Raw genomic sequence first — 16,706 nt, forward strand, 5'->3', positions numbered from 1 at the left:
CTATACTACGCAAGCTATGATGACTTTCACCTTGATATTTTAGCGCGGATGTATACCAGCTTAACTGCACTATACGGGGCGAGAACGAGATTAGTTGAAACCATTAACTTTGTATTGAGATCTAATGTGTTATGGCTCCTGTATGACATATCGCTTGTTGCTCCCTCACTCTTTGTAAGTCGCTTTGGATAAAAGCGTCTGCTAAATGACTAAATGTAAATGTACTCGAGGAGCTCTTCCAGTCTCAAGTAACACCTAAACACAAATCTTAGCTAATGAGGAAGTAAACACAAGTACATCTTATTGAACATAACTTCTTTTCATCATCAATTATCATAGTAGAACAGCTTTCTCAAGCAGTTTGAGATGCATTTTGGAAACAGGAGATGAGCCCCTGGTCTAATGCGCCACCTGGCTTGAGAAACCCGTTCTCGAAGACTTACTTTTAGTCATTATTTGGGTAGCACACATATTCTGAATGCCTTCGGCAGAATTCAAATGAGCCATTTTAATCTAGATTAATCTAATTCCTAGATTAATCTAGATTACAAAAATTAATCTATGCCCACCACTAATTGATATATACACTCACCTAAAGGATTATTAGGAACACCTGGTCAATTTCTCATTAATGCAATTATGGTGGTGGTGTAGTGGTGTGGGGGATGTTTTCTTGGCACACTTAAGGCCCCTTAGTGCCAATGTGGCATCGTTAAAATGCCACGGCCTACCTGAGCATTGTTTCTGACCATGTCCATCCCTTTATGACCACCATGTACCCATCCTCAGATGGCTACTTCCAGCAGGATAATGCACCATGTCACAAAGCTCCAATCATTTCAAATTGGTTTCTTGAACATGACAATGAGTTCACTGTACTAAAATGGCCCCCACAGTCACCAGATCTCAACCCAATAGAGCATCTTTAGGATGTGGTGGAACGGGAGCTTCGTGCATCCCACAAATCTCCATCAACTGTAAGATGCTATCCTATCAATATGGGCCAACATTTCTAAAGAATGCTTTCAGCACCTTGTTGAATCAATGCCACGTAGAATAAAGGCAGTTCTGAAGGCGAAAGGGGGTCAAACACAGTATTAGTGTTCCTAATAATCCTTAAGGTAAGTGTAGACTAACAGTACAACACCATGGAACAAGAACTCAACACAATAGAATGGGATGGAATGGGAACTACAAGATGCTTTCCTATCAATATGGGCCAACATTTCTATTCTAAAATAATATGCACAGCACACAGACATAAGACCAGACCTTCTTATTTCTGTTTGCTTCCTGGACTTCGGGGCTGCGTGCTTAAAAATGAGACCTTAGAAGGTCGCAGCCTTCAAATAGGGACACAGCTAAAGTTCAGGTAATGAGTGAATGAGGAACAGGTGTGTGTGATCAATAGTGTGGCCAACTGAGGTCTGGTGCTGGGGGCGTGGCTAACAGAGCGTCTGAGTCCGTGACAGATATCAATATCAGACTTTTTATTCAGAAATTATGCAAAAAATTTAAACATGCTTGAGCTGGAATTAACAGACATAAATCAACACACAATTCAGCTATGTTACACAAATACAATAACACAAAGACAGTTCCACAAACCGTCAGACTCTATCTGTTAATATATTTAAAATAATAGTTCACGAAAAAATAATTTACTGCCCCTCAAGGTGTTTCAAACCTGTGTAAAATACGTTTGTTCTGCTGAACATTAAGAAAGAATTTGGAAGAATGTGTGTAACCAAACAAAAGATCAATGGTGACACAGAACTGTTTCAAGTCTCTTCTTTTGTGTTTAACAGGAGAAAATATACAGGTTTAGAACAATTTACAGGTGAGTTAATGATGACAGATGTTTCATTTTGGGGAACTATCAGTTTAATTCAGGCCTGACAATAAGTATCGTTCAAAAGCATTACACACATATGAATAAAATCAGATCAAATAAAGCTCGCTGTAATTTTCTCTGTTGGTCATAAAAAGAGGATTTTATTCCTAAACTGCTGACATCACTGTGTCTTCTGGATGAGCGTTCTGAGTCCTTCTTCTGTTTTCTGAGAAGATAAAAGTCAATAAAAGTGATGAAGTTCTGCTGTTTGTTTTCTGGATTGTTTCAGGTGAATGTGAATGATGATGATGATGATTGTTATGTTCTTATCTCTTTATATAACATGAATAATACGCTGAGACAAGTGCCATGATGACTCTTGTGTATTTACTAAGAACACAGGCTTCTTCTTCATATAGTGGTACAACATACAAAAGGATGCACTCAAGCGCCCTCAAGTGCATAGAGACATTAAGTGCATATATCACAATGATGATGATGAAAACTCACGCGCTCTTCCTGCACAGATGATCTGAAGAAGAATGACAGTAGGAGCAGCAAACACTGACACCTCAACAATCACTAGAATCACTAGAAGGCACAAGAACACCATTAAATCCATCTAAATTAAATCCATCAAACTCTCAAAGTCACTCCATCCAGGGTGTATCCTGCCTTGATGCCCGATGACTCCTGAGATAGGCGCAGGCTCCCCGTGACCCAAGGTAGTTCGGATAAAGCGGTAGAAAATGGATGGATGGATGGAAACTCTCAAAGTGAGAGTTTCACTCATGGACTTATGGAACAGGACACATGGATCACAATCAACACTTCATACCTCTTATTATTATTGATGTTGTAGTTGATGCTGTAAAAAACATAGTTTAGATGAGTCATAATGTGGAAATACACACAAACACACACACACACAGACGGTGATGATGTACCTTGTTGTTGTGTAGTTTCAGGTGTGTTAAGAGTTGAGAATCTCTCAGGGTTTGTGGTGGTCACTAGAATCTTGTTTGAATCTGTAGAAGATGATGAATGTTCAGAGGCATCAATGATCAGTAAATGGGTTCAAATATTGCTATAAGATGGAAAAGAAAACTTTGCTGACACACTTTGACATCAACACTCCTCATACAAAAAAGTCACCAGCAGGGACATTCTGAGAATGTTTTCAGGACAAAACATTTCTAGCGGGGCTGTACCTTGTTGTTGTTGTTGTGTAGTTTCTGGTGTGATAAGAGTTGAGAATCTCTCAGGGTTTGTGGTGGTCACTAGAATCTTGTTTGAATCTGTAGAAGATGATGAATGTTCAGAGGCATCAATGATCAGTAAATGGGTTCAAATATTGCTATAAGATGGAAAAGAAAACTTTGCTGACACACTTTGACATCAACACTCCTCATACAAAAAAGTCACCAGCAGGGACATTCTGAGAATGTTTTCAGGACAAAACATTTCTAGCGGGGCTGTACCTTGTTGTTGTTGTTGTGTAGTTTCTGGTGTGATAAGAGTTGAGAATCTCTCAGGGTTTGTGGTGGTCACTAGAATCTTGTTTGAATCTGTAGAAGATGATGAATGTTCAGAGACATCATACTGTAGAACATCACAATTAGGGATGAGCGAGTACAGCATTATCTGTATCCGTATCTGTATCTGTCAACCATTTGAATTATCTGTATCCGTATCTGTACTCGGACTGGGCGGGGCCTAACCCGGAAATGGGCGGGATTTAACCCGGAAGTGGCTCGGGTTGTCTTGAGATGGGCGGGGCTTTAACCGGTATGTTATTTTAAGCTTGCAATTGATATGGGTTGATCAGAAATTGTTCTATTTATTGCTGATTATAAAACTATTTACATGACAGCATCAGCATTGAGCTTCAGATCAATGGTTTTGATCACGATAACAAACTTACTATATTCAGAACAAGTTTGGCAACAATGAATACAACACATGCGGTTGCAATTATGAAGTAAAATGTAATGAACAAGAGTTTTCATCTCAACATAACTTTATTTTTTAACTTTTAATTAAAAACTGGTTAGAGCTGAAGGGTTTTATATATTTTATCTGGGTTCTATATGTTTTATCTAAGGGTTTATATCAATTACATTTTCTGAGTGTGTTTTTATATGATTATTACTTATTACTGCTTACCTTATATAACATTGCATTATTTTACTATGTTGAGTAGGGTCTCAAAATATTAGTGCAAAATGGTATTTTCAACAGGATGTGGGGGTTGTGTGTGTGTGTGCAGCATTCCAGGCAGGAAAGGAGGACAGGAGAGTATGCTACACATCAACGCACATACCCATATAGCGTGGGGTCTAAGCAACAAAGTTTATGTGGAAACTGGGTGGGGGAAGTGTGTTATCTTGCAGATAGTAAAAGAAGAAGGACGTAGTCTACGAAAATATGAGATGAAGCATCACTCCATTGGACACAAAGAAAGTAGCAGAGGTCAAGGCGCTCAGGGGTTGGCCACTGTCCGAAGCAAGCTTGAAGACACACCCACACATACACATATAAAAATGTTGTACACTGTTTGAGCGGGGCTGATTCTCTCTGTGAAGACTTTTTTTTGTCTGAGATAAGCCCAGCGCTGAGATTCAACTTAATAAACTTCAACTTTTGTTCATCCGAAGTCCATAAAGCCAATTTTTGAACGCGCAGGACAGCTTATGTCCTTCAGATGGTGACCGCCGACGTGATTGGCTAAAGGAGGACATTTCGGACAATCTTTAAAGGCTAAAAGGTGGAAAAACCGAGAAGGAACATCTTGTGTTCAACACAACGTCCGGACGAAAATGAGAGGTGAGCAGAGACCTGTTTTATCGAACATCTGCTGATTGACTACTCTAAATTGTTTGTGTTGAATTGCAAATATTCCTGATCATTTATTGATTTTTTGACAAATTTTTGTACAAGAGTGAAGTTTATTGGATTGAACATTTATAAATTTATTTTGGGTTCGAGTCCCTTGGTTTTATTAATAACCATAAATTTATTTTGGGTTCGAGTCCCTTGGTTTTATTAATAACCATAAATTTATTTTGGGTTCGAGTCCCTTGGTTTTATTAATAACCATAAATTTATTTTGGGTTCGAGTCCCTTGGTTTTATTAATAACCATAAATTTATTTTGGGTTCGAGTCCCTTGGTTTTATTAATAACCATAAATTTATTTTGGGTTCGAGTCCCTTGGTTTTATTAATAACCATAAATTTATTTTGGGTTCGAGTCCCTTGGTTTTATTAATAACCATAAATTTATTTTGGGTTCGAGTCCCTTGGTTTTATTAATAACCATAAATTTATTTTGGGTTCGAGTCCCTTGGTTTTATTAATAACCATAAATTTATTTTGGGTTCGAGTCCCTTGGTTTTATTAATAACCATAAAGTACCAATTTGGGTTGGAGTCCCTTGGTTTTATTAATAGCCATAAAGTACCAAATTGGGTTCGAGTCCCTTGGTTCTGGAAACCATAAATTTATAAAATTGTAAATTAATATTTTCTGTGATTTCTTTGGTACATTTTCTTCTATGTTTTAAATTGTGTATATATGAGCAAATTAAAATCCTGTTAGGAAACAGGTCACGTGGGGGGTATGAATGCATTGTAATATATTTTTTATGTTGTTGTATATTGTATTGTGACACAGAGAAGAAAAAAAAAAAAAAAAAAAACCCAGGAGTGAGAGAGAGAGAGAAAAAACCTCAGCCTGTGAGACTCTGCGTGTGTGTGTGTGTGTGTGTGTGTGTATGTGTATAAAACAGAGAAAGAATGGCAGAATATGAAAGGGAATGTGAAAACTATGGAGGTATGTTGATTTTAGACCAGTGGCAAAGTGTAGTGGATATGTTAATAGCTCAGGTGGAGCCTAAGTGTCATAAAAAAGAAAAGAAAATATGGGAGAATAAATAGAGTCAGATGTGTATTGAGAACGGGTGGGACACACCTTAAAAATTTTTGTGTTCCTAGCACCAAAAGCCAGTGATATGGAAAAAAGAGCGCATGTGAGACTGAAAAGACATGTTGAAGAAGGAAAAACAAGACATTTTAGTCAAGAAAAGAAATTGCAAGATGAATTAAGAATATGGACACGCATTGCGTTTAAGGCCACTGCTCTGAGTCCGGTTAAAAGAGAGGGGGGAGAAAATGTGCAGACAAAGAAGTCAGGGAGTCAGGGAACAAACAGTATATTACCCACCCCCAAAACTATATCAAGACTTGCAACTATTGACAAAACCACAACCGTATGACGCAAAATTGCAGCAAGTTTTGGTAAAATTAAACCAAGGAAACGTAGTAAAAAATTGCCTGACACAACGTTTGATATAAATGAAATAAGACAGCAATTACACCAACTAACAAGATTAGTCAGTGGAACAGCACAGCAGTTAGCCCCCGAGGGAGAAGAACAGGGAGAACACATTCCACAAGGGGAGGGTGAAGAGGAGTGTGGGGAGCTAATAAATCACCCCCTGTTTCATTGCATAGCCGACAGAGTTTAGATAGTGCATCACATTGAAAGCACAATTGGCACATGCAGCTCATTTGAATTGTGCTAACTACTATCTAAGTTTCTTCCTAGATGTATCTGAAACAGGAAGCAGTGCACATGGGCACCTCACGAACATCCCACTGTGTCCAACTTCAAGGAAAAGGCGACACGTGGTACCATTTGTCTTCTTGTGCTGCTTGTTATTCCCCAAACAGGTCTCTGGAATAGACGGCTGTGGACCTGAGATCTCAGGTCCAAGAGAGGGAGGGTGTTGAAGGTGAAGTACAAGGGAGCGCAGAAAAAGGAACATTGGTCATATAGAAGAAAGGTGACATTTGAACCTCTAGCGCATTGTGTAAGTGAAGATTGTGCATATGGGGCAGGCATTGCAGTAATATTTAAGAATAAATATGATGAAAAGTGAAGCATCACATGCATTTCTAACTTTTATGGGTCAAACCCATTTAAAGACTCATAGAATTATTCTAGTTTTATTTATAATTTTTCATTAACACTATAGATACCATGGCACAAGTGATAGTGAACCATCTGTTAAATATCACACAGAAATTACTTAGTCCTTACAGGCCTCAAAGATCTCAAATGGACAGGTGTGGGTAGTGCCATAAAAAATGAATAGCTAAACAGACAGCACTACAACATATGGACTGATATTTAACCCACAGATTTGACTGAATTGAGAGAAAAAAAAATGTATCTCTGTCTGTTATCCTAAAGTCTTTCTTTTCAGATTGATCACTATGACTCCTTATAGAGTCCAGATACCAGAGAGGTGTCTTAGAACCTGAAATGGAGGAGATGGGTGAGATAATACTTCAAGGGGTCATTCACACTTCACAGTTACATCACAGAAGTAGTTACACGGCCTCCCGGTGTAGCACCGGATCCAAATTGTGCAACACAGATTGTTGTAGATACCCATCTCCCAGACATGAACATATAGCATTGTGGACAAACTTTCGCCACTACAAACTCATAAAATGATTATCTGGCATAATCTTAAAAGTTATCCAGACTCAAAACACCACACATCGCCTAGGATGATTAGTCTAGATTTAAAATATGATACATAAGAAGGATCTATAGCCTGTCATGCATACACACAACTGTATAGCATCTCACACATAGGACAAACTCATGATGCTGATTTAATTATAAGATAAAACCTGTTGTTACAATTATGTTGATTTATTTGAAACCTTGCAATGTATATAGTAAATTTGCATGGTTATAGTTTTATGTATGGTAAATGGTTTGATTTCTGATGAAGAGAGGTGAAATTGAAAATTTGTGCAATTTTCAATTGAAATCATTGGCATTGTTCCAAACCAGATAGCACACTGGTTTTTAACATATGTCTAATGATATGTTTAAAGAGTGGTTAGATCTGAAGTGCTGGCGCTTCTGCAATCGGCCTCGCAATTCTCAATCAGATTTTTACCATTGAACATGAGATGGCGTACTGTACACATCAACATTCACAGATTGTTTTGACAACAGCTATATTAGAGATTCAGAATATGTCCTAATACTTCTTTGTAACGATAGATCTGCAGGGTTAACTCGTATTTGAGTATTCTGAATTACTATTATGGTTATTAAAATGAGTTATATAACTATACCATATTATGCATAACGTTGTATCTGGATTTTATAAATACATGAAAATACATTTATAAGCATACTGTAGATTTGTATTTTGGTTGCAATATATTTAAAAGATATAATTATAAACTATTATTTTATGATGTATACCACTGGAGAATATGCCAGTTAAATTGACTTTTGCCACTCTTCCTATAAAATACTCAGAGTATCTAAATTCCACTATAGTAGTGAAGAATCAGGTAATCAAATGGGATCACTTTATGTGGCTTTGGATGAAATTGAGACCTTATTCACCACTCGCACCAGGTACCATGAAATATATATATATAGTTTTTTTTTTTGTTGTAACCCTTTATAATCTTCTCCCAATGTTATTAAGGTCATCAGTGTTCAGTTGTTGTATGCTTATGCAGATGCCATTCAGGTGTCTCATACACAATGATGTGTTATTAGTGAGATGAATTCCTTAACCTAGGGAGCTGCGCTGCAAACCATACCTTCTACTTAGATGTTCCTAAGGATAAATGGGTCAGATAAATATCATGGGGAGGATACTACTACACACAGATGTTTCTCTTCGGTGGGAAGACACCTTCTGCAAATAGAGCACATGGGCTCTGACTGAATGGACTTGGTACAACAAATTATATTGCAGACTATCTGACTTAGGTGGAAACCAACCTGGGCAAAAGAACAGCAAAGATCCACCTGCTCTGCACAGTACCAGCTCTACAGAGACTTCTAAGGTAATAATTGATATACAAAGATCAAAAAATGCCTAACTGTGTCCCCTTAGGGACTGCTCTGAGATTGCCCCAAGGGGTCAGGGGAGGAACTGTAAGGCAGCTGGAAAAGTGCAAAGAATTAAGGTTGTTTGTAAAGCTGGGACTAAACAATCAAACACCATTTTGTTGCTAGATTCTGAGGAATGATATCCTGCCCTCCCCTAAGGTTTTGTTGATTCCCAAGAATTGAACCCCATCTTCTTATCACACCTCTCCCCTTCATCTCTTCAGGCCCTGATCACTAGGAAAAAAAAATGCTTACGCTTTATTCTGTGTATATCATTTATTGTCATAGTATGAAGTATGAAGTTTGATGATTAATGTTTGGTATTGTTTTAAAGGTCATGGTGCGATGGGTGAAAGGGTCTAGTTCTTTCAAATCTAACAAGGAGTATATTAAAACTGTTTAAACTTTAATCCATAACCTGCACTCCTCTAAAGAGGATTGGCTTTATCTGGGAATCCTGTTCACAGATAAATTGGCATCCCATTTGATGATCTCGTCAGCCACGAGTTAAACTAAATTTCACAGTGACCATTGTATTCACAATGAACATTGAGTACAGTATATCATTCTTGGGTATAAAAGGTGCATTGGCAAAAGACTCAGGGAAGCTTCTGTAACCAGAACTTCCCACACTGCAACTGTGAGTCTTGATTTTACCAGGTATGATAAACTTTGAATTATTTTTTCATTTTAACCATATAATTGTGTCTATGGCTGTGTTTGTGGGAATTTTGGTCACCTGCGGATGTTGCTGTTGTGTGCCGTGTATTAGATCATTATGTAACCGCCTAATTGTTACTGCAATTGAAAAACGAGAGCCCCCACCATATGTCATGCCATTGTTGACCACAGACCACTTCTATGATGACAGTGAGGAGGAGGACAAAGACAATGTATGAGGAAATGTTTTGTATCAATTACAATTATATATCAATTACAATTTAATATGTCATTTACAATTTACATGTTAAGTATAATTTGTCTGTTTCTTACCATTTAAGGGTGATGACAATAATGTGTGTGTGACCTCTTTCAGAGGTCAAGAGAGGGATTGAAGGGTTTTATATATTTTATCTGGGTTCTATATGTTTTATCTAAGGGTTTATATCAATTACATTTTCTGAGTGTGTTTTTATATGATTATTACTTATTACTGCTTACCTTATATAACATTACATTATTTTACTATGTTGAGTAGGGTCTCAAAATATTAGTGCAAAATGGTATTTTCAACAGGATGTGGGGGTTGTGTGTGTGTGTGCAGCATTCCAGGCAGGAAAGGAGGACAGGAGAGTATGCTACACATCAACGCACATACCCATATAGCGTGGGGTCTAAGCAACAAAGTTTATGTGGAAACTGGGTGGGGGAAGTGTGTTATCTTGCAGATAGTAAAAGAAGAAGGACGTAGTCTACGAAAATATGAGATGAAGCATCACTCCATTGGACACAAAGAAAGTAGCAGAGGTCAAGGCGCTCAGGGGTTGGCCACTGTCCGAAGCAAGCTTGAAGACACACCCACACATACACATATAAAAATGTTGTACACTGTTTGAGCGGGGCTGATTCTCTCTGTGAAGACTTTTTTTTGTCTGAGATAAGCCCAGCGCTGAGATTCAACTTAATAAACTTCAACTTTTGTTCATCCGAAGTCCATAAAGCCAATTTTTGAACGCGCAGGACAGCAGATGTCCATCAGAGCCAGCTGACGGTTTAAAAAAGAAAAAAAACTCCGACAGGCGGAGACGCAACGCGAGGCGCATTCTACCAAGCACCACGTCTGATCAAACTCCACGTTTACCAAAACTCTTCTCGTTAATAAGTAAGTACTACAAACCGAAGTAAAAAACAAACCTGAAGCTGAAGAAACCCTAAACGTTAACGGAAAACACCCGCAAACCTGAGTGACTGAGGGAGAGACACATAGACAGAGCGCTGTTCTATTCTCAGTGTTCTGTGTGTGAGTGAGCGGAGCGGGACACAGTCAGCAACACAATGAGGAGTTTTATTCAATCCGAGCACAGATATTGATTCGTATTACTCGTATGATACTCGTACTCGGCAAAAGTGCTTTATCCGGCTCAACTCTAATCACAATCATATTTCATGTTTATGTCATTTCTTCATCATCAGTACAGAGTTTAATGACTGAAGTCACTTTGAGTTCAGGACACTCCTGTCAGAGTGATGTCTTACCTGTAAATCTGACAGTATATGTGACTGAGGTCTTGATGTCATTCTTGTGTTTGAGCACACATCTCAACTCTGTGTTGTCGTCTTCATTCACGAGTGTTGTAGTCAGAGAGATGAGACAGAGTTCATCTGATCTAATCTGATATCTGGAGTCTGTCTGTAGATCAACATCAGTCTGATTCATCCACACCAGCTGAAATCCATCATAACTGAACATATAATAACAGTCATATGTAAACAGCTGACAGGAGAGAGTGACAGGTGTGTTTGCTCTTATCTCAGTCTGTGATGATGATGATGATGAAGACACTGAAACACAAATCACACAACACACTCTCAGTACTCATGAGTTTCAGTGAAAACACAAGAGATAAAGAGAACTGTGATCTGAAGTTAAACATGTTCATATAAATGAAGAGAAACACTGACCATGAAGAACATGTAGAAAAACATGTGAGTCAGGTTCATGATGACTTTCATTCACATATTGTCTGCAGGTGTAAAGTCCACCATCATGTTGTGTTGTGTTATAGATGTTGAGAGAGCAGTCAGATGTCAGACTCAGTCTCTCAGATCTCTCTGTGTTATTCTTCCTTATTCCTCCAGTAAACACTTCTACTGCAGGTGATGTTGTATAATTATTGTAGATCCATGTAGTTGAGGAGCATTGATGAAGAGCATCATTACAGGACAGAGACACACTTTCACCAGAACTGATGAACAAATGAGTCTCTTGTGCCCCTCTCACACCTGAAACAGCAGAGGACATCATTCATATTAATACATCACAATATATTCAAACAGTTTAATATTTATCTCTCAATGACAGATAGTTTTTTATTATTTTTACATCACATAAATCAGAAGTTTTGACAGAAGATAATGTGATCTAGTTCCTCTATCATTGACTCTTGACCTCAGACTTTTGAATGTGGATGAAGTTCTCAAACATTTACAGTTTTTAATGCTAAATTAAAGATAAATCTTCTTTTGTTTTGTTATTTGATGAACATTAGTGGCATGAGTCACAGCAGCAGGTTTAAGATCGCGGCCCCTTTAAGAGCTGCCTCAGGACGCAGATCTGACCGTCACCGCACTCCCATTTTCACAACACTTCGCATTCATTTAAGATTTTATTTTACACTTTGAAGTCTGTGCTTAAGGAAGTGCTAGACAAAAACGGGCTTTCTGTCGTAATCTTGTGTGGTTTTATCCATTAAAGGACGAAAGAGAAGTTAACACAGATGTGCTGTCTGACAGAGATTCACAGACTCAGCCTTTAGCCTTTTACTGTTCACACCAGACTGGACCTTGCGTTGCGTTCTGCTGCGTCCCACAGTTTAGAAGCTCTCTTTCTTCATTGAACATGTCAAAGCAACTGTTTCGAATCACGCTTAGGTGGTTTAAAAGCCGGAAGATGAATAAGAGCCTGAATACATACAATGAGTCATTTTATGTATATACACCGCGGGCACACCCTTACATGTAATTTATCATATTGCACAGCCATGTTTCTATAGTAGCACTACACGTACAAACTGAGAGCGTTTCGTAAAACGAAGGATGCAGGACTATGTTCTTCTTCTTTGGCTGTGTTTTGGATGCAGCTTGCAAAGCAACTACATAGAAGGATTAGCAGAAGAAGAGGAAGAACAATAACAAAATTTACATGTCGTGTTTTTTATTAGAAATAGAAACGGTTCTTTGTTGCAGAAAGAAGTGAAATGTGCGCTAATGGCGGACCACACATACTCTGCAAAAGAGCCCATAGCGTCAATCTGTTCGTTCAAAAAAGAGAAAATACGATGCTGCAAGGCAAAGTTGAGACAAAAAAACAGCAGAAAACCTGAATAAACATGAGAGTGGCTTTTTCACAAATGGAGGGCAATGAAGCATGAAAAGGGTTTGTTAAGCGACGCCCACTTCGGACAACCACCACGGGTTTCACAATCATGACTGTTACAGGCACCATTTATTTTTTATTTTTAAAGGGGATCCTTCAGACACAAAACCAGCAGTTTGTAAAAGCTGAACCTGGATCAAGGGATTGTTTATTTATCATATGGAATATTTAAAATGGATTCAATCTATCCTAAACATCCATTTCTTAGCTTAAATGTAAAACTGTTGTGTGTGTATTCCTTTTTGTATTTCTCTGTTTTTAAAAGTTGTCCATTTACAATGTCTCTGTCATAAATCTCTGCAGATTATCATCATTTTCAGACAGATGACAGACTGGGAGCATTAAGAACCTATCCTTGTGATCCATTGAGAACAACCCAAAAAAACAAGACCTTCCATCTTTTGTGCCCTAGCAATAAGAGGACAAACAACTAGCCTGTCATTGACAAGTTTGTCCACATGTTCCAGACATCATCATTAATCTTTGTTTGTTTAAGTATTCGAGGAATGGACTGAAATTGTATTAAACTGCTGTGCAATTTGAGATGGAATGTAATACGTCCGGTGACATAACCTCTTCAGTTATGGAATATTTAGAGGTTTTTTCATGTCTTGCACAACACTGTTCATGACACATGAAGTCTATGATAAATGTGACATGAGATGAAACTGAACATGTTTGTCAGAATGTCAGTGAGAGTAATGAAATGAAATGTGATGAAATAAATGTGTTGTATAGTTTACCTGTGAATAGTGAAGAGAGAAGGATCAGTCCCAGCAGACATATATCACTCTTCTCAGTCATGTTGTGTTTCTCTTACTGAGTCTCTTCTCATCATCTACTTATAGTTCTTCATGACAACATTTGTAGCTCTTCCTGTGGTTTCTCATTTCCTCGTTTCTCATCGACTGAGTCATGACACTATTATAGACTAGAACACATTCTGTAGTTTAATCATGTTACTTATAAATGACTTCTGTTGTCTTAAAATAATAGGACACAGTGGTCAGTTATGACTTTTGTTGTCAGAGACTTTAACAGGACTAACATGATGAAGGTTTTCTCCAAATTCATTCAACACAAGACTTTCCTGCCCGAGCAGATCAGACGCCCAGCCTTCATTAAAGCTGATCACACCTCCGTTCTTCTTCTGTCTCCAGACACACAAAACCAGAACAATAGTGAGGTCATCTTCACACTTCACCAAACCACAGATCTGCAGATTACCCATGATGCAGCAGACACACACATTAATAAACAGACCAACTCTGTAACAGATTATATCAACATGTCCACTGCAGTGGTGTAGTTCTACGGAAAAAGGTGGTGTACTATGTTATTGTACTATATAGTGTTTGTCTTTCCAGTAACATGACAATTATAACAGTAAAATATGCCATTTATTCATTAAAAAAATTCTTCACTTATGCTTTAATTATGAAGTTATAGCACTGGAAAATATTAAGTAGTTGGAATTATTTTTGACACATTCACAAGTGAGCTTGTGCTGTGCCAGCAGAACTGTGTATCCATTGTTACAAATGACATTAAAACACAACTGTTTATATATCTGAGCCCAGGTATTTGTATTTTTTGGGCAGTGGATTAGCCAATGAGCCAGCTGCCGCTCGTCACAAAAACGCCAATTACCAGCGGCTACAAAAGCCGCTGGTGGCCAGACAAAGGTGAGAAACATCTACATGAGGTTGGGATGCCACTGAGCCTCTGTATGCTTTTGTGTCCTACAGGATCGGATATCTAAATACTGGTGAAGGAACACTACCGCGAACCCGGAAGTAAAAGTACCCGGAAGGACAGATTCGTATTGCTTCAGGAAAGAAGGAAAGAGAAGCAAGACCTGACGCCTACTAACCATGCGTCGCATATGAACTCTTACTCAGTGGCATTATCAACTCATTGTCTAAAAAAATACCCTTCGGGGTGGTAACTTGTACTTCTGTGTACGTGTCGTTGCTTCGTCCGTCACAGTCATATACGAGATGCAGTTGTGTTGACCACAGCCGAGGTTGATTCATTGGTTTCGCCTGAAGAATTTCCGCTGTCTGTTGATTTAAATTGTACTCCGTAAAGATGATTACGCTTCTGCCAAATTTAGATAGATGCAGACTATTATCCTGACACCTCCGCTCAGAGGAATGAGGGTGTAAAGGTCAGTGATGAATTCCTTGGAACATAGTGTGTGTGTAGCCATGTATATGTTCATTTATGGGGGGAAACAGATGTCAACTGCGATAAACCTGAGATCTTATCTCCATTGTGGTCAAAAGGTGTCGCTGCTTCATGAGATCTGTTTATGCTTAGGTAGGAGATGTGTGTCACAGTGTGGTGCCCATATAAGGGATGTATATCCTGGCACAAGACCCCTATGTCTGGAGATGGTGGTCTAGTGGGTTAAACCACTGTACTGGTAATCAGAAGGTTGCTGGTTCAATCCCAGCATCCAACACCAGTGTGTCCTTGAGCAAGACACTTTACTCCACGTTGCTCCAGGGGGATTGTCCCTGTAATGAGTGCACTGTAAGTCGCTTTGGATAAAAGCGTCTGCTAAATGACTAAATGTAAAATGTAAAATGTATGACGGGGGCGGTATAAAAGGGGAACTCAGATGTTGTATGAGGCTGAACCTTGTGGTGAAGACTTATCGCTGTTATGTTTGTATGATTACTTTTTATGATTTATTAATAAACCTAAGCCATATACTATTGTGAGGAGATCTACCTCTTTTAAGGAGTCTCTTAGTGAAGTGATTACAAATATACGTTACGTCATTGGTAATTTTTGGTAATTTCATGACTTACCAGTCAACAAAGTGTCTGACACGTCCCAGGCATGTAATTTCATTGCCATTAAATTACCAATTCATCACGTCACCTGCACGAACTCCTGACGTTACAAGATAACCAAGAACGGTCCAGTTATGTACTATATTCCTACTATATTGATAATAACATGACATACAGGTAACGTAAGTGGCACGCTGCAGGCACGTAATGTCATTACCAAAACATTTTTGATTAACATTAATGATTTACATGCCATTTAGTATTTCAATATATTTGTTTAAAAAATTTTTAGTCAGGATTTTGTAAATCTGTTGATTAAATAAGCCAAAAAATATTTAAAACGCTTCATGCAGGCAGCTCTCTGTTGTGGGAATGTAACAGTGCTCGCTTCCTGCGCGCTCAAGTTCAGAAGAGCGTGTGCCCAGCAGACCTGCGTCTAATAGTGCGTTCCCACCAGACGCGATGAAGTGTTAAGTGCGAGTGATTTACATGTTAAGTCAATGCAAAGACGAGATAGACATCCGGCGGAGCGAATTGAGCGTTTCGGGCATTTGACGCTTGAGTTGAAAAATCTGAACTTTGGTGAATATTCGCGCCACGCTACATAATCAGGAGCTTGCACTAGTAGTGACGTGATTACGATGTAGCGAGCAGAGGCAGAAATCCCAAACAATAATGGAGGACTCACCAAGATGGGTGCGCCTTCAAAGGACCCGATTGACCCAGACACAGTGCCTAACGAGTTTACGCTGTTTTTCATGCCTTCCAAATGACATAAAGCACAGTTACCCTCTCAACAAAATCCATGTCAGCCATTTCGCAACTGTCAGAAGCCCCTCTCATGACGTGAGTTTGCATCTGTAATGAAGCGAATTGAAGTGAGTAAAGCGGGATTTATACATTCTGCTCTGCGAGCCTCCGTTGACTGCCCGTGTATTTTCCCAAAGAGTCAAGTCGTTTTCATTACATAAGATTCATATTTAATTAATATGATTGGTGTTTCGAACTTTAAATATTTACCCACTCATGTTCGTC

The 16,706-nt window shown here is 38.6% G+C and overlaps 2 protein-coding genes across 5 annotated transcripts in view; both read right to left on the bottom strand.

Annotated features, from left to right (window-relative positions):
• The window catches only part of LOC130420689 (secretory phospholipase A2 receptor-like), a 29,527-nt gene that overhangs the window by 10,805 nt on the left and 2,016 nt on the right, over positions 1-16,706 (bottom strand). The gene's annotated exons all lie outside the window — the stretch shown is intronic.
• Positions 1,539-13,721, bottom strand: LOC130420695 (uncharacterized). 4 transcript variants are annotated; one of them, XR_008906684.1, is made up of 8 exons: positions 13,611-13,721; positions 11,394-11,714; positions 10,968-11,273; positions 3,316-3,402; positions 3,046-3,132; positions 2,782-2,862; positions 2,345-2,702; positions 1,539-2,060 (listed from the first exon to the last, which is right to left on the bottom strand). XR_008906684.1 is itself a non-coding variant. In XM_056748185.1 (7 exons), exons 1-7 carry the CDS (start codon positions 13,669-13,671, stop codon positions 2,659-2,661), a joined length of 987 nt encoding a protein of 328 aa, XP_056604163.1. In that variant the 5' UTR covers positions 13,672-13,721; the 3' UTR covers positions 1,539-2,658. The 4 variants fall into 4 exon arrangements, 2 of the variants coding, with proteins under 2 accessions (XP_056604163.1, XP_056604164.1); XM_056748185.1 differs by having other exon boundaries at positions 1,539-2,702; XR_008906685.1 differs by lacking the exon at positions 1,539-2,060 and having other exon boundaries at positions 2,635-2,702; positions 2,782-2,921.

The sequence above is a fragment of the Triplophysa dalaica genome, chromosome 5, assembly GCF_015846415.1.
Source record: "Triplophysa dalaica isolate WHDGS20190420 chromosome 5, ASM1584641v1, whole genome shotgun sequence".
Taxonomy (NCBI): domain Eukaryota; kingdom Metazoa; phylum Chordata; class Actinopteri; order Cypriniformes; family Nemacheilidae; genus Triplophysa; species Triplophysa dalaica.